The sequence below is a fragment of the Thermochaetoides thermophila genome, assembly GCF_000221225.1.
Source record: "Thermochaetoides thermophila DSM 1495 unplaced genomic scaffold scf7180000011821, whole genome shotgun sequence".
Classification (NCBI taxonomy): Eukaryota; Fungi; Ascomycota; class Sordariomycetes; order Sordariales; family Chaetomiaceae; genus Thermochaetoides; species Thermochaetoides thermophila.
Genome location: NW_006383037.1, coordinates 678,165 through 700,386, shown reverse-complemented (window position 1 = coordinate 700,386; position 22,222 = coordinate 678,165). Strand labels below are relative to the sequence as shown.

Below are 22,222 nucleotides of genomic sequence, written 5' to 3'. Positions count from 1 at the left end.
AGCAACGAGTGGTTTTGCTGAACGGCGAGAGCAAATGCGACTGTTGTCTCAAAAAAGATTCCAGCGCGAAAGTCGCCTGAACTTTGTTTGAGCCTATCCCTGTCGAGATCTTTAACGCGCCGGGATGTGTGATCTCAAATCTGCAGGCTTCTGCCGCTGGAAGGGTCCAGAAATTGGCAGTGAGTCGAGCCGTGACTGGATGAGTCGAATTCGAGGACCAGTGCCACGGGCATGAAATGTGACCCCGCCATGCACATGCCGCGGGAAGCAAAGATGCGCTGCGGGGCTGTGACGAAACTTAAGACAGGGGGTGGACAGGAGAAGGCCAGGGCCCAGGGCCCAAGAAGCGGACAGTTGCTATAACGGTACAGGCACCTTCACGACCTCAATTCTACCCCATGCTTTGTATCAATCACGATGAGAAGCTGACTGTCACTCTAATTGGAAGACAAATCTTCCACAAATGCCACCAAAACTTTAGAGCCTCCAACCGTCCGAAGAACTTCTAGTGCTGTGCGTCGCCTGCTGACTTATCGCCAAAGAGGACGCGCTTTCACGAGGGCCACCAGACGCACAAGACCAAAGGCAAGACTGAGGGCCAGCTCAAGAAGCAGGATAAACCGCCCAGCATTCGAGATACTGCCCGCAGATATAATATTGGAAAAAGCATCATTGCGCGGCACTACACGTCACGGAAGACTACGGGCCATCCGGCTGGGCGACCGCGGGCATGCACCCGGAGGAAGAGTTGGCTCTAGAAGCGTAGATCGTCTCGCTGATCGACGCTTGTGTTTACATCGGGCGGGAGATGGTCGAACGGACGACGAATCGTCTGCGAGCCCGGCGAGATCCGCCAGCGGCGCCTGTGTCGGCTGCGGTGACACTGGTGGTGGGCGCGCTGGAAGAAAGCGCACCCATGGTGTCTGGCGAGTTGTAGCTTTGCGGAGACGGATAAGGGCATCAGGTCGTTTGCGGAACGGCAGCTGCAATGGTTATTGGAGAAATGGGAAATGGAAGGGATGGAGTTTAAGATGTTTGGTCTAAGGAGACGGTAACGTTTTGGCGAGATTAGTCCTACGTTAGCACATCTGGAAGCGTCAAGTGTACGATGCCCCTTGATCTGTAAAAGAGCCTCCCGGATACGTGTAATTCGCAATACGATGCAAGAGATCAAACCTGAGTGAAGGCAATAGTTATTTCATTACCGAAGAAGGTCACCCAGATATCCGTTATCTTATGGTTCCTCTAACTTCTAAAGACTGGAACTGCTTCGCGCGGTTCTTTTAGTATGTTGGGCCTTTTTACAATAGCCACCGTCAGGTATCCCATCCTACTAACCCATGAACCAAGCCAACTTGTAAGTGGCAGTCATTGCGTCATTCCTCACCCGTCACAACGCTCAATGCTTACTCATCATCACCAATCTATACACAGTTAGCCAACTGGTCATCGAACAAAACAACATACAAAGACCAAACAGCATACCTTCGGAGCAAGGTAGAAGCGCAGGTAGCTGCTGCCACCCAAGCTGTATTCAACCAGCAGGGGTACCTCGTTGGAAAGGCAGATCTTCACAGTGTTCGAGAGCGCCGAGGCCTTGCAGAAGTTGACAAGGTACTTGAGAGAGAAAGTCAGGGAGACGGGCTCGCTGAGCTCGATTTCAATCGACTCGTTAGGCTTCTCGACGTTGGTATGCTGACGAAGCGTCACAGACCCATTGCCAATGTCACCCTGGCAAGAGAACTTGACGCCGTCTTTGTTAGCCTCGATGGTTACTGAAATTGGCGTGTTAGCGGAAAGCCTTTTAAGAATTTTTAAATGGTGTGCTCAAGGAGAATCGTACCAGATTCCGACATGGCCATCAAGTCGGTCGTGATACGCTTGAACTCATTGGATGGCATGGTAATAGTGGCAGCATATTCGGTCTCCGGAATACCCAGGTGCTCTTGGTCAATGTCCATGAGCTTAAGGTCGTACTCGGAGATGCGATCAGTCTCAGAACTCTCAAAGACCAGATTCAGGACATCAGGGGCGTCCTCGGCCTTGAGAGTCAGAATATCTTCGTTTTGGGCGGCACGCAGCACTTTGGTGAGAGAAGTGAGATTTACGCCGAGCGCGATGTTACGATCGCAGCGGTAGGGGGAAAAGCCTTCGGCCTTAAGCATCATGGACACGAGAGCGACATGGCTGTTGTCCATAGCTTGAAGGGCGATACCGCTATCATTGCAGTCGAAGTTGCAGTCCTGGACCAGATCCTTGATGGCGTCAACCACTTTCTTCAGGATGCTGGCCTGCTCCAACCGTGCTTCTAACATGGCTGCAATTGCGTTAGCTTTTTGTCGATCGCATGTAGGGTCCAGAGCCGGTCGATGCGGATAGCGGGGTAGCGCCCGAACACATACTGGATGATGAATGAGTTTATGTCAAAGGTATTTTGGGTTTGGAGAATCAGTATGAAAGAAAGGGGCGTGAGGGTTGGTGGTAGTACGCGGCGGCGATGTTCTTCGTGAGAGTCGTTGAGAGGGGCTGTTGGAGTTGGAGAATGGAGGTTTGCAGTGGGAGAAAAAGGAAAGCTTCAGGGCTTCAAGAACTGTGGGCACGCGACACGCGTGCTGGCGGACAGGCGCGCGACGCGACAAGCCCAAGTAGATTGATTTTGCCATATCCGGTTAGGCGGCTCCATCTTGCCTGGGTGCTTGGCGCGGGGAAGGGTTGCCGGAGGCCTTCCACGCTCAACCCTTGTCCTCCTGCCTTGACCTTGGGCACCAACCAAAGCTTAAAAACGACGAAAAGCAAACAACCATTTACATATCGGCTCCTGGATGACAAATATCCTTTGAATTGTAGTTGGTCTGACCATTGGAGGAGTCTAAATTCCTGCTTCCGAAGCTGATTAGGTACAAAGATGACGATGCGGATTAGCAGTATGATTGGATAAGTCAATGTTTGGTTGCAAGCATTCCCAGACCTAGTCAAAACGCCGACCATCCCACTGTGCGACCCGCCGAGGAACCCTGAAAGACTTAGAAATGCTGGAAGTGATTGTACGGATGTAATGGGTGTTGATATGCTGCCACATATCCACCAAGTTGGATGCATGGGAAAACAAATCAAGGGTAGTGAAAAGGGAAAGACTCTATACAAACGAAATGGACCATTAGAGAGTAAAGCGTGATGCAAAAAACAAAGGAACCACTCCAAACGACCGTTTCGGTTTTGGCCTGTCTTTGTCTTCTCTATTTGTCGTCGTCATCATAACGAGATGCGCGAAGATGCCGGCATGGTCGCCCGCTTGGGTCGGAGGTTGATGACCATTTCAAGCTCCCGGAGCATACCACGGTTAGCTTCGGCCCTCTCATGGGCAAGCTCTCTTTGCTCCCGCTCTTCTTTCATCTTGGCGATGCGCTCTTCCCTTGTGAGCAGGCTGCGCGGCCGTGACGGCAGCGAGACGGCCTCGTACACTTCAGCCTCGTCAGAGTCGCCCTTGGTGCTGCCGAAGCATGAGCTACGCGGCGACTCGCCGGTCAGGGCTTTGAAGGCCTCGGCCGCACCGCCACCGGGTGTCTCCTCGATAGCGGTGAGACCGCTGAGGGAGCTTGCAGGGGAAAGCAGGCTGCTAATGGATGATATCCGCTTCTCATGTTTGTCAATGCCCGAGGCCAGAGCTGCTTTGCCCTCCTCCCATGCTTGGGTGAGCATTTTCAAATCCTGGCCAATCGACTCATATTGCGCCATGAGAGCCTGTCCAAGCTCTGAAACATCGTTGACATCGTCTGCTTCGTTGAGCGTCTTTTCTGCCTCTTCGCGCAGCAGCGCAAGTTTGGCCTGTAGGCCCCGGATGCCTGTGGACAGAGAGTTGAGCTTCATGAACTGTGATCGGCGTTTTTCGCGAGCCGGGGATAGTGGCAGTTTTGTTTCTGGGATCGTGGGGAATGCTGAATGGGTTAGCACAACTGAATAAACAATCATGATAAGTGCTGTGCCATCTTACTCTCTTCATCAGCAAGAAGTTGTCGTAACCTCTCGAAGCTCTGAAGGGTGAGCTCATTCAGCGTCTTCAGTCCCTCGACAGCTGTCGACCAGCGCAGGTAGTCATTGTTGTCTCCCGAAGCCTCAAAAGCAAGCAAGGAGCAAAGCAGAATCTTGCGGATGGTATGGAAGCGAGCGGCCGCGATTTTAAGTGAGCGCAACGACTCCATGTCTTCGAACTCCTTTTCCGTAAAGCCCTGCATGGCATCTGAGATGTCGAAATCGCTGATATCGTAGATATCATGGTACTTTTCCAGGTCCATTTGCTCAGCAAATCCTTTAACTGCTGTCGTGACCTGCATGTAGTTCTCAATCATTTCCGACATTTGTCCCTTCAGCGCCTTCCGCAGCCTGCTGCAACGGCGCGACTGAGACCTGTCCTCGATACGACTAATGGGTGGCAAAGGAGCGCTTCTACAGTGTGTGTTAGTGTATCAAACGGAGTATGGCTGCCGTTGGGATTCACAGATCGACTTACATCCTGTAACCCCGAGAAACAAGCTCCACCTCCTGGATGAGCGAGATGGCAGCACTCGACGCGCTGTCGAACTCCTGGGACCTCGACACAAAGATCGTCACCTCGTTCAGCGCTTGATTCCTCAAATAACGCAACCACTGTTGCCGAAGGTAGGCATGCGACACAGATGCGACTGCAATGAGGATAACGGCAGAAATAGCGACGCGCTTCTTTGTCAAATGCGCAAGTCCCCCTGAAAACAAATATTTGACCACCCAGGCTACCACCACGGCCGCAGCGGCCGTTGCAAATAATCCCGTCGAGGATGGCCCTGGAGCATGGGGGAGTGATTCTGATGTTTCACTGGATCGGTTCAGGAAGTTGTGGTGTCCTGTGATCGAATGCCCATTCAAAAGTTGGGAAGCAACAATAGTATAGCGGAACTGTTCGATGAACTTAAGGTTATCGGCGCGATCTAAACTCGAGACGACGACTTTCTAGAGCCAACGTGTCAGTCTTGCCTTTGCCTGCCTGTCAGCGATGCAAGCGCGCGCATCACAGGGCCATCTCACCGAGTACGAATTCCTCCATGATCGCAACCGATCTATTGAGGGCACGTCAAGAGAGAGTCGCTCGGGAAGCTTACGGAAGCGCTTCTTGACCATCGGTCGCCCTACCGGGGCAAACGACGGACTTGATGGCGGCGACTCATCGTGACCGGGATCATCCGAGACCGAGGGAGTAGGCAAGGACGGTTGTTCTTCGCCTTCGTCTGCCATAGGGATGATGCGATTAGTTTCGAGATTGACCAGGGGAAGCGCAAGGTATGAGAGCGGGTATCGAATCAGAGCAGGAAGCAAAGGAAACGGTGCTAACCCTTAAGATAGTCGGCGAGAGGAGTGTGATCCTGGATGATAGTCTCCATGAAGAGCGCTGTCGCTTGCGGTTAGAGGTAGTTGGTTACGCGGCCGTGGCACCTGTCCCCCATCTGCCCGCCGGTGCGCATCAAAGACCGTCGTCGTTCCGCCAACAAAGTACTACGCGGTTGGTCGCCTGTGTCGTTGGTTCGCAAGATCCTCACACGCAGGACACGCGATGCTGGACGGGGTGCCGCCAAAAACTGGGAGAAAGAGGCCGTCGGACAAGTGGAAAGGATGGGGTGACGATGCGCTAGTGCGACGAAGCGCTGGACTGCTGGCGGGAAGCTGCTTTACTTAGCAGCCTGTAAGCATGACTCGTTCGGAGATCACGACCGAGATCAGGAAGACGTTGTGACTTAGATGCGCGCGTGGCTGCGGACGATTGGCACGGGGGACCTGAGACTTGGGAGCTGAACAAGATGAGATGGTAGTGGTAGTGGTAAACGGGATTGACGATGGGCTGCTCTCTTGATCACCGGGTGGATTCGTGTATTACTATGTACTCCGTACTGGATATGCAACGCAAGGGGAAGGCGACTGTTCTCTGCCAACTTGCACACCCACAAAGGAGAGCGCTAAAGCATTCATTAAACACTGAGATGCTTTTGTTGGAACGGCGGTGCTAAATTGAGGAGGTCCCATTGACAGACCCTGGTCAGTTGGGGGGCCCTTGGATCATTAAACATCCAGGAAGATCAATGTTTCCGTATGACGTTACGTATCTAATAGCATGACAAGGTTCCCAGGTTTGCGATCTCCCTAACGTGTTCCCGGCAATAAGCCCGTCGTTCCGGCCGCAAGCTCATGCTAGATGTCTTGCAAAACCGAGGAATTCTCTAGCATGTGTCAATCTGTTCAGATCTGTCATTGTTTTCGAGGTTATTCTGCCAGATGAGGGTCACTGCCGAGGGATCACACCTCTGAAATAAGGCCAAGGTTATTACCGATGCTGCAGCATGAATGCACATGCCAGGGTCCAGGTGGCAGATGCGCCAATCTCCGAGAGCGCGGATGACACGGATGCGACTCTTGTAACGGCCCTGGTAATGACAACACCTCCAAGCGTAATTCTCCGCATTACCGTAATCGCGTGTTCCAACTGCCATCCCCACAGACATCCGCCCGAAGCGGGTATTGTTCCATGCTTGGTGCCACAGCATCGCATCGCATCGCAGCGCAGCTCGAGCTCTCCAGACGACATCATCATCGAGGTGCTCGACCTCCAGCAACAGAGCCCCTCCGCTTCCCTTCTCATAGTTAGCTGCGCACAAAACGCAGATACTATCCTCTCCTGTCAACAAGAATCTATTCAGCCGGAGCTAGGACAGCAATTCCATACAAACAAGCTCCAAGACCCAGCCATTGTCTCCCAATAGCCACCTACATCGCTGCCAACATGAGCTCCGAACGGGAACTTCAGATCTCCCCTCTCGTCCAAGATTCCGTGATCCATAACTCTAGGGTTAGTTGTGCCTCGACTCCACCCCCGCAAAACTGCCCTTCCCCGCTAACCCTCCCCTCCCCACCCCAGGCGCTCTCCAACCTGTATTCCTTGACTGCTTCCTTGTTCGGTGTTGCTGCCGGCATCCTGGGTCTTGAATCATATGACGGCTTTCTCTTTTACGGAGTATTCTCTCTCCTTACTGCGTTTCTAGTTTACACATTGCGAGTGGCTCCAACATCTCTTGGCTCGGGCAAGAAAGGTCTGTTTGACACTAGCCGATACTTCCCTCGTGGAGGATGGGATTTCTGGACAGGAGGTCTGTTGAATGGCCTAGCCGGCTATATTCTGACATGGACACTGTTTTATGGGTTGGTACGAGCTTGAGACGCAGAGAAATGGTGGACTTCGTATTGTCATATTTGGCGCTTATGGTTAGGGCTTGTGTCAGGGAGCGGCTCATGAGTATGTGAACATATGAGATATTTGATAGATCCAAACCTAATGGTACTGAACTATTAAACAAGATACTAATAACTGCATAACGCTCATGTTATATATAGCTAGCCAAAAACAAGGGCCCTATACTTTCGAACAGAAAAACCAAGTAGGAAAATGTGCCTACCTTGCAACCATCCACGTTATTCAACAATCTCAATCACCTTCCCTACATAACCCTCCAAACCAGACTTATCTCTCTTCCTCTCTTCCAGAACTAAGATCTTCGATCCCAGTTCGATCCATTCCCTGTTCGACATCAACGCCAGCTGCACCTCCACCGCACCATCGGTCTCGGGACCAGAAGCATCAGTGGCATGTTCTTTCTCATGAGCCTCCTCTATCCCAAAAAATCTCGAACCGCCAATATCACCGCCACTCTCTCCATCGTTCATGGCCTCGCTATGAGCATGAGAACTGACCTTCGATACACGCAATACCCTTGCCGTTGCTCTGACGCTTGCCACATATATATTCACGAGCCCACCCACCGTTAAGTGGCACGCATCCCGATTATCTTCATCGAACACAGCTATAAGGCCACTTGCAGCCTGTAAAGTGAGCCCAGACGACACCATATGTCGACTGGGTATGGCCAAGACCATGCCTTTACGCAATCTCGGAGTGCTACCACCAACAGTGCGAGATGAGTGCTGCTTGATAGAAGAGAGGGTAGCAGCAGACCGAGCAGTTATTTGTGGGTGTGGGTCAAACACGATGCCAATTGATCCTACTTGGCCTGCTGTCAGCGTTTGCACTGGCAAACGAAGATTGCGGATGCTGACAATGGAAGCAGTGTACCACTCGCTGTTAGCAGCGGACGCGGCGAGGGTGTTGCGTGAGGTGGAGGCTCGGGCAAGGGCAGCAGACGAAGAAGGGTGCAAAGCCGAAAGGTAGCTGCTGCTACCATGTCGATCATCCGGCAGGGCTGATTCCCCATGGAGATGGTCTTCATTTGAGGGGAACGGTCCAACAACAACCTTATCCCCAATTGATAGCGTCCCGAACCGGAGATAGCCAGCGACAACGGTACCAATGTCCGTAGCTTTGTCGGAGTTCAGAGTGGCCAACGCAGACGACGCAGGAAGGCTGAACTTGTCTTCAATGTGGAAAAGGCTGGCCGGTTGCTCTGGGTTGAGTGCCGTTCCGATGTAGTCACGTGAGGTAGGAGTTGGAGGTAGGGGGAGGTGCTGGAGAAGAGCGTGAAGAGAGCCGAGTCCACGGCCATCAACCGCACTAGTGAGGACAATTGGAACGATCGAGGTGAGATCACCAGCTGTATCAATGCAGGCTAAAGCCTCCTTGGCTGCATGGATATCGTACTGGGATACCCGGCCAAGGTCAGGAAAACTTGTTTGGCTCCCTTTAACGACCTTTGGAACCCGACCAAACTTCTTGACGTCAGACAATATCCTGCTCAAGACAAAGGATAAACTGGTTTTGGTTGCTAGGTCCAGCTTTGTGATGACAATAACCAGAGGAAGTCGAAGGCGAAGACAGAGATCCAGGTGGGCAGATGCTAGATCGACTCCAGGCGCTGCTTCTGGTAGATGTGAACCACCCCTAACAGTTGAAGTTAACTCAGAATTGTCGGCAGCGACGCACAGCAACGTCCAGTGAGGCGCCCATCCAACGATGCCGCGAAGGATGGTCCGTCGGTACCGCGGATGGCCAGCGGAATCCACCAAGTAGACCAACCGGCCGTCCTTCGTGAAGTCATGGATGTCAATCCATGATTCGACTGCGCTATGGGCGTAGTTGATAACTTCAGTATCGGTGTATCCAACTAATTCCTGCGTAACTGACGAGGTAACACCCGATGCAACTTCGTGAAGGTGCTTAAGTAGACCAAGCCGACTCTTTCCACGACCATTGTCGAGTGTTCCCGTTGATAGCACGCCCAGGAGTGTTGACTTGCCGGATGTTGTCGGGCCCGTCAGGGTAATACGGAGTTGATTGGTCGTAAGCGGCTCCTGTTTTGGGTCCAGAAAGGTCTCAGTCGTCCGGGCTGTTTCCGATGATCTTGCAGAGATCAGCGCTGCCTGGTGTTCGTCCCTGGGTCGCAGGTCGGGAGTTACCAGAGCCTCAGCTACCCAGAGTTTGGCTTTGTGAATGACACCTTTAGATGTCGATTCCGGAGAACTCTCATTTGGATTGCTCGGCTCGATCCACTCGCAATCACCCACAACAAGCATGCGTAAGACCTCAACGTTACAACCAAGGCTGGCAGCCATAATACGGAGGGTAGTTAGACTTTCGTCCATCTCATCCTTAGTCAGGCCGACCAGAGTGCCATCGTCAGCCACTCCAATCTCATAAAGCGCGCCTCTTGATGCCTCTAAGCCGGGAAGCAACTTGCCCAGTTTGAGAGGGGCTTCTAAAGAGATGCTCTCTTCCGGGAGCTGCGGTATCACGAGTTTTGGTGCAGCAGAGCCAGCATGATAGGGGCACGACTGCTGCAATCTCCATAGCAGCTGGGTCGTGAGATGCTCAAGGCGATCTTGACGCATCTGAGAGGAAGAAGCACTCAGTGGACTAGGACTGATAGAAGCTGGCTTCGGAGTTTTGGCGTCAAGAGAGGGGCGCGACTGGGTCGATCCGGAGATCCTGGTGGTGGTGCTCAGTCGCTCATACTTCCTGCGTGGTCGCAGCAGGAGGTGAAGCTTATATTCAGTAGGTCCATCCTGCGGTTCAGGCTCAAGCTTAGTGATGCCGTAGTCTGAAAGAAGTCCGGACCCTGCGGGACCTCTGCTGCGGGTTGTTGACTGATCAGGAGACGGCGTTTTGCTGTCAATACCTGATCGAAGCCACGGTGAGGAGACCCGAGGAGGATCAGGGTCAAACGTGAAGACCGACATTTCTAACTAAGAATGGTGAAGGAGATGGCGGGTAAAATGACGGATACAAGGCAAAATGATTGCGTCCTAATCCTCCAGCAGGTGTGTCGTTGAGAATGCTGAACGGGGAGTCACTACAAACGGGAGAAGACGGTATATTCGTGGTATCATTTTGCGGCTTCGAATAGAAAGCTGGAGTGTCAAGGAGACGAGGATAACCGATGCGAAAAGAAGATACAACAATGGGCAGAGCGAAGGGTGAGAGCAGCAGAACGACTCGGGCCCGTTGTTGTACTAATTGACCAGCAACACAACTTCCGCGCGTCACGTCAATAGAGGAAGGCCATCTTGGAAGGTGCTCAACTGCTAATGTTGATGAAATTGCTCGCAAGAGGATACAAAAGCCGGGCTACAAAAAGCCCAAAATTTGCAGTGCGTGAGAATATCAGGTAGCTACTGAAGAATGCGAAAGGCGACGATGGTAAGTGAGTCTACTCCAAACAATGGCTCTGGTCTGAAAGCAATCATACAATACCGAGTGACGCATTGGCTGTAGTCATTGCTTCCGATGATTTGCTTGGCTGCCTGCTGGTAACATTACGAGACGTACCGTATGCTTACCTACAGCTTTGTATTTGCAGATAAGGCCCTGATACTCAATTACCTCAATTTTTGCAGCAAACAATAATAGGGAATGAAGGCATCCAACAGCATCGCCCTAACAGGAGCGACTTCTTAAAAAAAACCCCTCAACCGCCCCTTGAATCCAACCAGCAAATTTGCAACAACAACAAAGTCGTTCCCGAAAAAGATATCACAGTCGAAGGTGCCTATCTTGGCGCTTCTACTTGTTTTTACTTTACACCCATCTTACTCGGGCTGGAATCACCAAAGGATGCCTTCACACGAATTGACGAAGAGGTGGACAGGAGGCGGTGGGGGTTTACCTGGCGGTGTATCAGCCTTGCTTGGGCGACATTGACCCACTCCCACTTATGCCACACATCCAACGCCAAGCCGGGGAGCCAATTACAGAATACGCAGTTGCTACCGCCTGCTGTTGACCTACCGCGGTATGAGGAAAACAACCAGAAAGAGGGAAAAACGATGGCGAAGGCCATGGATATTGCGTTGTTTCCTGCTCAGTTCCCAGTCAAGGAAGCAAGAAGAGAAATCCAAAGACTTGAAACCCCAAGAAGGTAAGCAAGACAGCGACCGTTCTGAGTCGCCCTTGGAGTGTGGCAACCTCCCCGCCGTTTCTTCCGTCTAGAAGGGCCTATCAAGACGAACAGGTGCCACTGCGTCGCTGCATCGCCCCTCCACATCAGTGGCTGAAGCCGTAACCCAAGGGGTCGTCAGCATTGCGACGCGACAGGCGGCCCGCGTTCTGGAACGAACCCAACACACGCAAGGCTTCCACGCCAGGGCCCAACACCCTCTTATCCACTCAATCCCCAGCCTCGTAGCCCCTGATTATCCCAGCATTCTCCCTATCTTCCCTTCGTCCCTCTTCCGCCCAAGCGCTTACTGTCTTGTCGAGTTCTGTTTTCTTTAGGCACTTCTGTGTTTAGTCGACTTGTGCTGAGCAATTATTTGTTGCAGCACTTCACCATGGGGAAGTTCAGCGATCTGTTCCGCAAATCCAGTGACAAGGCGAAAACCTCTGGGCCGGACCCGAAGAGCTCGAATCCCTACGCAGATGTTCAACCTTCTCCCGCCGCTGATCCATATGCCGCCAACCTCTATCATAACGCACCACGTCCTGGCGACTCGCGGCGACCGAGTCCTCATCCCAGTGAAGGGCTGCACGGTCCTTCTCGCACCTCAACTGGGGAAAGCAACAAAACACCTCCTGGGTACACAGATAGCCCACCGCTGCCCCCTTACTCAGTGTCAGCCGAATCACCATATATTAACAATAATAGGTACCCAAACAGTCAAATTGGAGCTCCAGGCGGCTTCGGACAGAACCGTTTTGACAAACAGCCTCCCAATCAACGTCCAGGGGGGTATGGCAGTCTTGATACGGATGACGGAAGCTCGTTTTCGCGTTACAGTTCTCTGTCAAAGCCAACGCAGGATCCCAATGTCCCACAGCATGCGTCTTGGAATGGTGGATTTGAAGGAGAGCCTGCGCTGCAGGAAATGACTGAAGAGCAGCGGATCGATTGGGAGTACAATCGGACCAAGTTTCAAATCAAGGCTGTCAGGAATGATACTACAAATACCTCACGAAACATACTCGCAATGGCCAGGCAGGCAAAGGCCCAGCTCATGTCTCAGCACGAAATTATTGACCGAGATGATGAGGTGATTGAAAGAATCGATGATCATATTGGCAGAGCCGGTATGTCTCAAGCCCCAATAATACAGTGCCAATGATGACAAGCTAACCGCCTTCATGTAGACGGGGCAGCCACCACTGCGAGTGCTAGCATCAATGAGGTCACCAAATCTGCCGGGATGATGGGATTCATTGGTGAGAAGCAGCGAGATAAGAGAAGGGCTGCACTTGCCCAGGCTACTGCTGAGAAAGAGCTCAGCTACAAAGAACAGAGAAGGTTGGAAGATGCCAAATACCAAGAGAAGCAACAGGCACTGGAAAACCAGCATCGCTCCCAAAAGCGTTTGCTTGGTCAATTGCCTGAGCGCGAGCTTGCCAAAGCTCGCAAAGAGTTTATGTTGGAAGATGAGGAGAGCGACCCCGAGGAATTGGCGAAGGAGCGGGAGATCGCTACCAACACAGCTGAGACCTTGAGTGAAGTGCAAGACGTGAGGTACTTGGCAGAAAGTCTTAATTTGAAGATTAACCGTCAGAATGACAGGCTTGCGAAGATAAGCCAACGGGTAAGTCTCGACATAAGAAATGCGTAATGCTGTTGACTAACGTTCTTCAGACCGATGTGGCCGTGGATCATGTCGGCAAAGGTCAGCGTCAGATGGATATTCTTCTGGCCAAGAAATGATAGAGCAGCCTTGGACTCCTGTGTTTTGAGTGAAACACCAGAATTTTGACTTATAATTCGACCCCGACGCGGACATGATTGGCCCAGGTAATTCCAGGATACCCTCTTCGGATTAACTAGCTGTTGATGGTCGTGTGAAGAGCGTCCAGCTCATCCAGTGTCCCTAGACGATACGCATCAGACAGCTTTTTGGTGCCCTGGATATGGCTCCTAAGCTTGTCTCCAAATTCACCTGTTTGAGCTTTCGACTGTACGCGTACTCTTTCGGGCTAGTAGCAGGTAGCAGGTACCCTAGCTATTGTAAGGGGGTACTACTTATCATGTATTTCCATTTACTCAGTGTACGTTTGTGGTCATATACACAAATTGCATTCTAAGCTGCATCGTTCGAGAAGGTTAGGATTAATCCCAAGCTTCTGCAGCTTCCATGTACCAGTTGACAAAGGCCCAGAAACACCAGGATTTTGCTGCATTGCACGTCACTAAACGTAGGGGAGAGAAATAAATCTCTGTCGGTGCTCCACAGTCTTTCCAAACATTAACTTGTTGCAGCCTTCACTGGTTATTTGGATGAGTCGGAAGTGATACGTGCAGCGCGCAGTCAGGGGACAGAGCCGTTATCTCCGGTGGATCTACCCCCAGTAGGCCGAGCTCACCCAGCCGACTGACCCGTGTGCAGTCATTGATCCGTGCATAAGCTTCACCGCCTACCGAAGAAGGCATGGTTTACTCCAGATTTCTTGAGAACCTTTGCGAGGTCTGCTTCCATGATTTACAAGAATAGGTAAAGCATACGAAGTAAAGACTTTCATCTTCCATTACTCTTGTCGCAATACCTGCCTTCCCACCTCTCTGTCTCCCTAATTTGCTCAACTCCATCGCTTCCAGGCAATCTCACATAAGTTATCTTCTACAAAAGCCGGATTTTTTTAGTTTCATTGGAGATATGGCACGAAGCAAAAAGAGAAAAGCTGAGGAAGGAGATGTGATCAGAATCGGAGACAAAGTCATATCCCTCGAGGGTTATTTAACCAAAAAGCCCAAGACGCAATCAACAATCGGATCGCCAACTGCCAATTCGGCAAAGGGTGACCTTAGGAAGCCTCACCAATCGTCGACGTCACAACACCTTTCCCCAGAGAGGGTGTTGACCACGTTCAAACCCTGTCTCCCACCTTCGGGTGACCCTCAGTATTTCGCTGTGCGTCAGGCTTTGCCGCTTTGGACGCGTCAAGATGATATTCGTCGCATACTTCGCCGAAAAGACGTTCTGATCCTCGTTGGAGAGACGGGTTCCGGCAAGAGCACTCAAGTACCTCAATTCCTCTACCAAGAGCAGTGGTGTAGGAAGAAGAAAGTGAAAGTTGAACTGGACGGAACGACGCAAGAGGTTTCTGTTGGTGGGGTGATAGCCGTTACTCAACCTCGCAGGGTTGCGGCAACAACCCTGGCTCATCGAGTTTCCCGTGAAGTCGGCACTCCTTTGAGTAGTCACTCTTTTAACGGGCTTGTGGGGTACTCGGTTCGGTTTGATCATCGAGTTCCTCGGGGCACGAAGATCAAATACCTCACGGAGGGTATGCTGCTTCAAGAGATGCTCCGTGATCCTCACCTAAGGCAGTACAGCGCCATTATCGTTGATGAGATTCACGAGCGCAGTGTCGATGTCGACCTGCTTGCTGGTTTTCTTAAGCAAATCATCTGCGGTGACAAAGCCGGGCGTGGGGGGGTCCCACTTAAGGTTGTTATTATGAGCGCGACCGCTAATGTCGAGAGTATCAAGAGGTTTTTCTCTCCAGAAGATGGTGCAACTGAAGGGAATGGCTCAGTTGAGTACTTGCGGATTGAAGGACGCCAGTTCCCTGTTGAAATAATACACACTCCAAAACCAGTGCCCGACATCGAAGAGGCTTTGCTTGAAACAATCATTAAAATTCACACTGAAGAAGCGCTTTCAGACAAGTATGGCAGGAAAGACATTTTGGCATTCCTCCCTGGGCAAGAGCAAATTGAATCTGCCAAAGACAGGATTGAGGAATGGGCATCAGGACTAGACCCAAATCTTCCCAAGATTAAAGTTTTCCCATTGTTCGGCCAACTTCCTATCGAGGCCCAGCACCAAGCATTTCAGCCACTGCCTAGCGGCTTTACGCGGAAAATTGTCCTGGCAACCAACATCGCCGAAACCTCAGTCACGGTTCCCGGAGTACGATATGTGATCGACTGCGGTAAGGCGAAGATCAAAGAATACCGCCCGCGATTGGGAATGGAATCCTTGCTTCCCAAAGGCATTTCAAAGTCATCAGCAATTCAACGAGCTGGGCGGGCTGGACGAGAAGGCCCCGGGAAGTGTTTCAGACTCTACACAAAGGAGACATACGAGTCTCTGCCAGAGTCAGATCTTCCTGAAATCCTTCGGACGGACATTCTCAACGCGGTCTTGACTATGTTAGCACGAGGGGTCAATGACATTCTTGCTTTCCCCTTGATGGACCCGCCTGAAGCAGAGTCTGTGGAGAAAGCTCTTTTGCACCTCAATGTCCTCGGTGCTATTGATGATAATGGTATCATCACTCAAATGGGAAGGAAAATGGTCATGTTCCCTGTAACACCGCCTTATGCCCGAGTTCTCCTTGCAGCAGCTGAGCCCGAGTACGATTGCCTGCTTGAGGTTATCGATATTATCGCTTGTGTCACTGCCGGCGAAGACATCTACCTTCAATTGCGTTCAGAAGATGAGGAGTCGGAAGCAATGCAACTTCGAAAAGAGCTATACCGACGCGAAGGAGACCTTATCACATATTTGACAACAATGCAGCGGTATACATCGGAGAATGCTGATCGGACAAAGTGGTGCAAGGACCGTAAAATCAACGTCAGGAATATGAAACAAGCTCTCAACATTCGCAAGCAGCTTCGGGGTTTATGTGTTAAAGAAGGGATGATGGAAGATCCACCAAAAGATCCTCAACCCTTCACGCCAGTTTCTCCAGAACAAGCCGAAAAAATTCTCAAGGCGTTTCTGAAGGGGTTCGCCCTAAAAACCGCCATTTTGGCCCCGGACTATAGCTACGTTACCTCACATGGCAAGCATGTTGTTGCAATACATCCTTCAAGTGTTTTACACGGTCAAAAGAAGGAAGCTATCATGTATCTGGATTATGTCTACACACAAAAGAACTACGCCAAGAAGGTCAGCGTCGTCCAAAGTTCTTGGATTGCAGAGGCTCTAGGAGCATAAAACAGCAAGTCAACCAGATAGCTACCTAGGCAGATTCCTAAAGTTTTGATCTGGACAGCAAAATAAACTATATTCGCAGTAAAATGGATCGGTGAGAATGTGACAATAACTTTACACGATATCCTATTCAGCACTACAAAGGAATACTGTTATGTCTTCAAGGATTGCCAGTTGCCAGCTCGTTGACAAGTGTACTGGAAGCAAATAAATCGTTGACATGTACAGTGATATAGAAAACTCTGAATATTGATAATAATAGAGATAGTAGTGTTTTACAAGCTGCTGAAGCGTTGTAATTTACTCGGTACTATTCAGGTATAATTGTTAACCAGGGAAACTAATAATGCATTTTTATCAGCGTTTATCAGCGGTTATTAACCCCAAAGGGCATTTGTTTTGCATTTTGCGCCTAACCATACCGTCTGTTTTGAATCTGAGAAAGCAAGTTAAGATGAGGTAGAGTCCGAGCCAGACTCTTCAGTTCCAAGCTTCTGTATGGTTTTCATCAACTCATATAATTGACCAATTTGCTCATCTGTGTGTCGAATGTCGTCAACACAAAGTTTCATGCAGAGGGAAATAGGGAGGGAAAAAAGGTAAAATTACCACTCAATTTTTCGATCTTCTGTGGGTCAAGTTTCTCACCCCTCCAAGAATCTCCTTCGATCTTCTGCGCATAGAGCTGCCACTCAGTGAGGAACCCGATCTACCGAAATATCACTAATGTAAGTTACATTGTAGCAGATAAAAGCGTGTTAGGACAGTTGCTGATTGAGATATATCACTTTCATATCCGACTTGCTGCAACAAAGAGGGAATATCACAGAAGGGAGGAGATCGGGGTGCGAGGATAATGGTAGAAGGGACTCATGGAGCAACCCACCAGATGAATAGGATTTTCCACGTTTCGATGAGCTCTGAACTCTGCTTTAACATAAGCATCCCCTAGAACTCTCATCTCTGCAGGTAGGTGCTTCCGGTGTGCTCGAAGTATGCGCCGGTAAAGGTAAATTGGGGGGAGGAGGGCCATAGAACCAGGAGAAACTCCGTTTGATGCAGACATGGCCGAGGCCATGAGACGGAGTGAACGTCGCATTGTTTGTTATACTACAGCGCTGAGTTGGAAAGACGCGCTGCCTGGAGCTCTCTCGGAGTAAACAAAGCCGGGTTGGGTATCTTGATCACAGGGAACTGTGCATTATCGTTGCAACTTAATGTGAGCAAAGCAGGTTGTATCATTAAGGAGAAAAAATTGGAAAAAAAAGAATCAGGAAAGAGTTGAGCGTACTGTTGTCTTGCCAAGGAGGTCCTTGAGGTAAAATACCAAGGTGATTCGCTGGGATGACAGGGGTCGGGGATCCGCAGCTTGATTAGATAATCGGAGAGTGATTAATAAAGTATTCCAAACAAAGGTGTAACCGCAGGACTCGAATATATACGAGGCAGTCTCTTTGGCCGACCGAAAACCTCTGTCCTTAGGTAAATGGCTTGTTTAACAGTGTACCTACTTATCTGGCCTGGGAAGTCTACGATCGGTCAACAGATGGCTTCCGAATTCAACAAATAATCGAGCATTGAGGCCATTGCAGAACCAACCCAGTATGCCATTTCACGCAGGTTCCGTTTATTCAAGCTAGCCACAATCCCTGTGAACATATCTGGAGTAGACTGTGGAGCTGGCGAGCACATAAGCATATCTGCTATAGATAATTCTGCAGCTTTCGTGGATGTTAAAAGTCACTGTCTCTCAAGAACCATCAAACAGTACAAACTGGACGTCAAAGTAACCCCTACTACTTGACTGGCTGTTATTTCTTGAAGCACATTTCATGTTCCTCAGCTAGCGGTTATTACAACCCAATACAGAAAATCGGATTCTTCTAATAGGATCCCGGGTCCTTGACTTTGATCGTTGCCAGATCTGTCTAAATTGTTCATCTGGTATGTCCAGATCTATCTGGTTCGGGAAGATAAACCAAAGACTCCGAGTCAATGTCATCCAGATCAATGTCAATCTCCTTGTCTCCACTCTGGTAGCTACTCTCCCAATGTTGGCCTTCAGCTCTGCTTCCCCTTTGTGATCGACACCGACTTAGCAGACCCAGTGGACAGTTCGCCTGTGCTGACACTGTCGGTCCAACTCTTGTTTTGCGATAACTGACGACTTTGCGGTTTCTCAGTAATATGTTTTAAGTAGTTGAGTTTCTGTTCACACTTCTTGCTATACAGGTTATATGTCCTAAAACAGCGACGTACTCTTTCGACGCAGTCTTCCATCGTTTCTGGGGCTTTATCGCCAACAAAGCGCCGGTATCGACGGGTGATCATATGGTAAGGACCGTACTGTTCTTAGTACCTCTGAAGATCTGCTCTGTGGATCACCCACCTGCGAAAAAAGTCGAGGTTAAAGGGCTTTGCCGATATCTTATCGTTCGATAGTCCCAGCGATTGGCTATTGACAGTAGACACACAGCCGTTTTTGCACCTAAAATGTGCTTCGAATCATTTTGGTGATAGAAGTGTGTGACAAAAACGGATTCCTCTTTGATCATAGCTTCTTCTAGTACCTTTATTCTTCTTCGGTTCGAAAGATTGGAAGTAAAGGGCATCTCCTAATTTCTTCAGTGCCAAAACAGTCTGTTTATGCAATTCCCCAAACTTTTTATTTCGCTCGACAGACACATTTTCGAGCAAGTGAAACCCCCTGGTCACATTGATCTCCTTCGACAAAGCAGTTCATCATTCAGCGAAGAAGTTGGAGACACTTTTCGTCATAAGGGCCGTAGAACAGCTTGTACTGGCCTTCGTAAGATTGACAATAGAAACTGTAGGAAATTTCCCACATCCTGTTCTTAAGGAGACAAGTTCCGTATGCACAATACAACATCCTCAGTACCTCGAACGTATGATCCTTAAATCCATTACTTCTATTCTTGTTGGCAATGCGACGCCAGCTGTCTATAAGCTCATCCTAGTTTTCCATATTGGCGGGGGCGGTCAGCGACTTCACCTTGATCCTCGACTCCGAAAACTGAGAACGTAAATGATGCACTGAGTTTTCAGATATTCTACAGCCTTCAAAGACCAGATTTGACTAAAAGTTGTCGACAACCGTGATGAATGGCTTCGAAATAGGAGCTTGTGGTTTAGCCGTTGAAAGAACCTTTGGTGAGGTGCTCTATCTGTCCCAAACGTTCTCAGGAGGGCTTCAGATGAGTGACGGCCTTCCGTCATGAATTTCTTCCTGGATGAAGAGGATAGCTTTCGCATCCCTCACCATTTCACGCAGTCTTTCGATTATTTCCCAGTATGTGAGTTCAACTTTCGCTAGATCTCCCATCTTATGATAAAGTGCTGCGAGTGTTTCAAGTGCATTAATTGTTTCGTGGCCATGATTGTCAAACTCGATTCTTGAAAGTTTATGTAGTCCAAGTAACGCTGTTCCGCTTCGGAGAATCTCTTATCCCACTGGTACACCAAACTAAATTTCAACCGTAAAAGCATCTTATATCGATTATAATCAAGGGGCTTGCAACTTTGGGTATAATAGGCATCGATGTGTGGTTAGATAGATTGAGATATGTACCTATCGCGCCAGCTAATCGACTGGACTTTGGATTCAGTTAACACAATCCGCGCCATCAAGCTATGCTGAAGATAGTCGTCCTCTTCCATCCTTTACTGTGCCCAGCTGTAAACTAGGATATGCATTGACACTGATGCTCGACTTTCGGATATTTTGACGAGGGGGAATGACTCTAGAAAACGGTTTGTGTCTCAAAGTATTGAAGTATCTGCTAGGAGGATGCCCTAGTCAAACTCTTGCGGTTCAACGGTCATCTGCGATGGATATTTATATATATGGAGTTTGGAAAATGAAGGAGCTGCGGTTTTTGCTTGGGAAACCTCACAGATAGTAATGTTTTATCTCATATTTCAGCCACATAAGGAATGATGGGGTCCAGGAATAAACAAGGTGTGGTTATCTACTTGCGACTTTCCCTGTAGGCATAACTGCAACGACTGCCTTTCCTTTCTCATAGATAATTTTATCCCTTGTGGGAGCCGTTTCTTGCAAACCCCGTTTTTTTTTCGAAAGATCCTTAACTACTTCCTGTAAGACCGTGGCACGAAATCCCTCGGTTGCACTCCAATGCTTTCGATTTCGAGATAAGAAAATATTTGCAGTACCGTTGTCGTGTTCCTATAATACTTGAACAGACATTCGGAGTCACCTTGAAATAATGGTAATAAGGCTGAATGAACAGTTAGTGCATTAGCCAGATGCATATCCTACTTGATCTTGAATGGCACGACACTACAAGCCCTTGCCATCCAGTGCTAGTTTCTGCAATCATGTGAAAGTAGCTGCATGGCTTAGGTGTGAATGAAAGATCCTGTATCTGCTGAATTATCCTCATAATCCTATCCAAAATCACAAGTGGCGACACCACTCAGACTCCTCCGCCGTCTATCATACAGGTGAATCCTAGCTATTTTGTAAAGAATGATTAGTAAAGAGAAAAACAAGATGTTGTGGGTTTACCAAGTGATGAAAGATTCGCTAGCCCACTCTCTCACTCTGTGACATGGTTCATAAAAGATGGCAGTTTGACAAAGGAAGGTGGTCTTTAGAGAAGAACTTCGATGACAGAAGCAGCAAATCAAATGTATTTGATCAAGTCGCAGTCATCAATTAGAGAGGCAGCAGCTTGGTGTACCGGTGAAGTACTTAGGGTTTGTAGGCCTATACAACTTAAGCATCGGTTGTTTTTCGGTGGGAAGAATTTGCAGCAAAAAGCAAATGCAGGTAAGTGCCTGGCAATCCCATCCTTTTCTATTTGCATTCAACCCATGCACAACAGCTCTCGTTGACCAACTGTGGGCTAGAAGGGGTTTTGTTGGCATCACAAAGGTGTCACAGTGTGACCCCATCAACGAACCAATACCTGCTAGGAGGTACTTGATTCAACACTGATGAGCCGAGGCAGTGGCTGAACGCTCAGCTCTGAAGCTGGTGATAGGAGTTTACTTCTCTCCGCAGGGTTGCATGGCACGGCTTTCCAAAAGGCAATCATGTGGTTCCGAACCAGATCAAACAAACTCACCAGTCTCATGGGAAGAGGGAATGCATAATACGAATTGCCTATCTTTAGATATAAATGAGATTTCTTTTGTGGATGGCAGTTTTGGAAGAAGTATTGTGGGGAGTCAAATGTTGGCACTTAGTGGCTTACAAATAACTTGAACACCGAGCCCAAAACTCCTGTCTCCTTAGTTCTTGGTTTTCCGTGGTTCGACCATCCTGCAAAATTGTCATGATCACTTCATCAGTATGGTTATCCACTGGGTCTTCCAGTGCCTTTTCTCCCCAAGCACTCTCCAAGCACACTCTCCGGGGCCCCCTCAACAAAGGTACCAGCAACTTTCTATGCCCATCAGAAGGCTCCAAAGTCCTGCATAGTCTTTCAATCAGCTCTTCTTTCGTTTCTGGAGGACCCGCGCAGACAATTGCTTCCCAGCTTTTTACTGCGGGATGATCATCGCCAAACCTTTTCTTTCTGTCCGCAAGTAGACTGACACCAAAAAAATCATGCCACGCTGTATCCACAAGATCTCTGAAGTGCCCCCCCTTCCATTGGTAGAAAAGCGGCATTCCATCGCCATCCTCTCCAAAACAATCCTGAAGTTCTTGTCGAGTATTTAACCCCTTTTTTCGCCGCTTTGCCCTTTCCTCAAGACTAATGGTCAGGGGATGGTTGGCCCCAAGCGTGGCTTTGGCTCTTTCCATAGCCTGTTGTGTGGCCCGAACAAGGTTGTCATCAACCTGAAA

General features: G+C 49.5%; 5 protein-coding genes across 5 annotated transcripts; 2 read left to right on the top strand and 3 right to left on the bottom strand.

The window, feature by feature from the left end:
* Positions 1-792: 792 nt before the first annotated feature.
* Positions 793-2,315, bottom strand: CTHT_0061010 (uncharacterized protein; the record flags this gene model as incomplete). Its single annotated transcript, XM_006696354.1, has 4 exons — positions 793-937; positions 1,411-1,424; positions 1,486-1,775; positions 1,844-2,315. 4 exons carry the CDS (start codon positions 2,313-2,315, stop codon positions 793-795), a joined length of 921 nt encoding a protein of 306 aa, XP_006696417.1.
* A 937-nt stretch (positions 2,316-3,252) lies between these two features.
* Positions 3,253-5,265, bottom strand: CTHT_0061000 (uncharacterized protein; the record flags this gene model as incomplete). The annotated part of the gene is made up of 4 exons (XM_006696353.1): positions 3,253-3,935; positions 3,992-4,443; positions 4,508-4,817; positions 5,133-5,265. 4 exons carry the CDS (start codon positions 5,263-5,265, stop codon positions 3,253-3,255), a joined length of 1,578 nt encoding a protein of 525 aa, XP_006696416.1.
* A 2,223-nt stretch (positions 5,266-7,488) lies between these two features.
* CTHT_0060990 (uncharacterized protein) lies at positions 7,489-10,203 on the bottom strand (the record flags this gene model as incomplete). The annotated part of the gene is made up of 1 exon (XM_006696352.1): positions 7,489-10,203. The coding sequence occupies one exon, from the start codon at positions 10,201-10,203 to the stop codon at positions 7,489-7,491; it is 2,715 nt and encodes a 904-aa protein (XP_006696415.1).
* A 1,590-nt stretch (positions 10,204-11,793) lies between these two features.
* CTHT_0060980 (uncharacterized protein) lies at positions 11,794-13,148 on the top strand (the record flags this gene model as incomplete). Its single annotated transcript, XM_006696351.1, has 4 exons — positions 11,794-12,038; positions 12,108-12,529; positions 12,590-13,029; positions 13,080-13,148. 4 exons carry the CDS (start codon positions 11,794-11,796, stop codon positions 13,146-13,148), a joined length of 1,176 nt encoding a protein of 391 aa, XP_006696414.1.
* A 946-nt stretch (positions 13,149-14,094) lies between these two features.
* On the top strand, positions 14,095-16,389 carry CTHT_0060970 (ATP-dependent RNA helicase-like protein; the record flags this gene model as incomplete). The annotated part of the gene is made up of 1 exon (XM_006696350.1): positions 14,095-16,389. One exon carries the CDS (start codon positions 14,095-14,097, stop codon positions 16,387-16,389), a length of 2,295 nt encoding a protein of 764 aa, XP_006696413.1.
* Between the last annotated feature and the right edge of the window lie 5,833 nt (positions 16,390-22,222).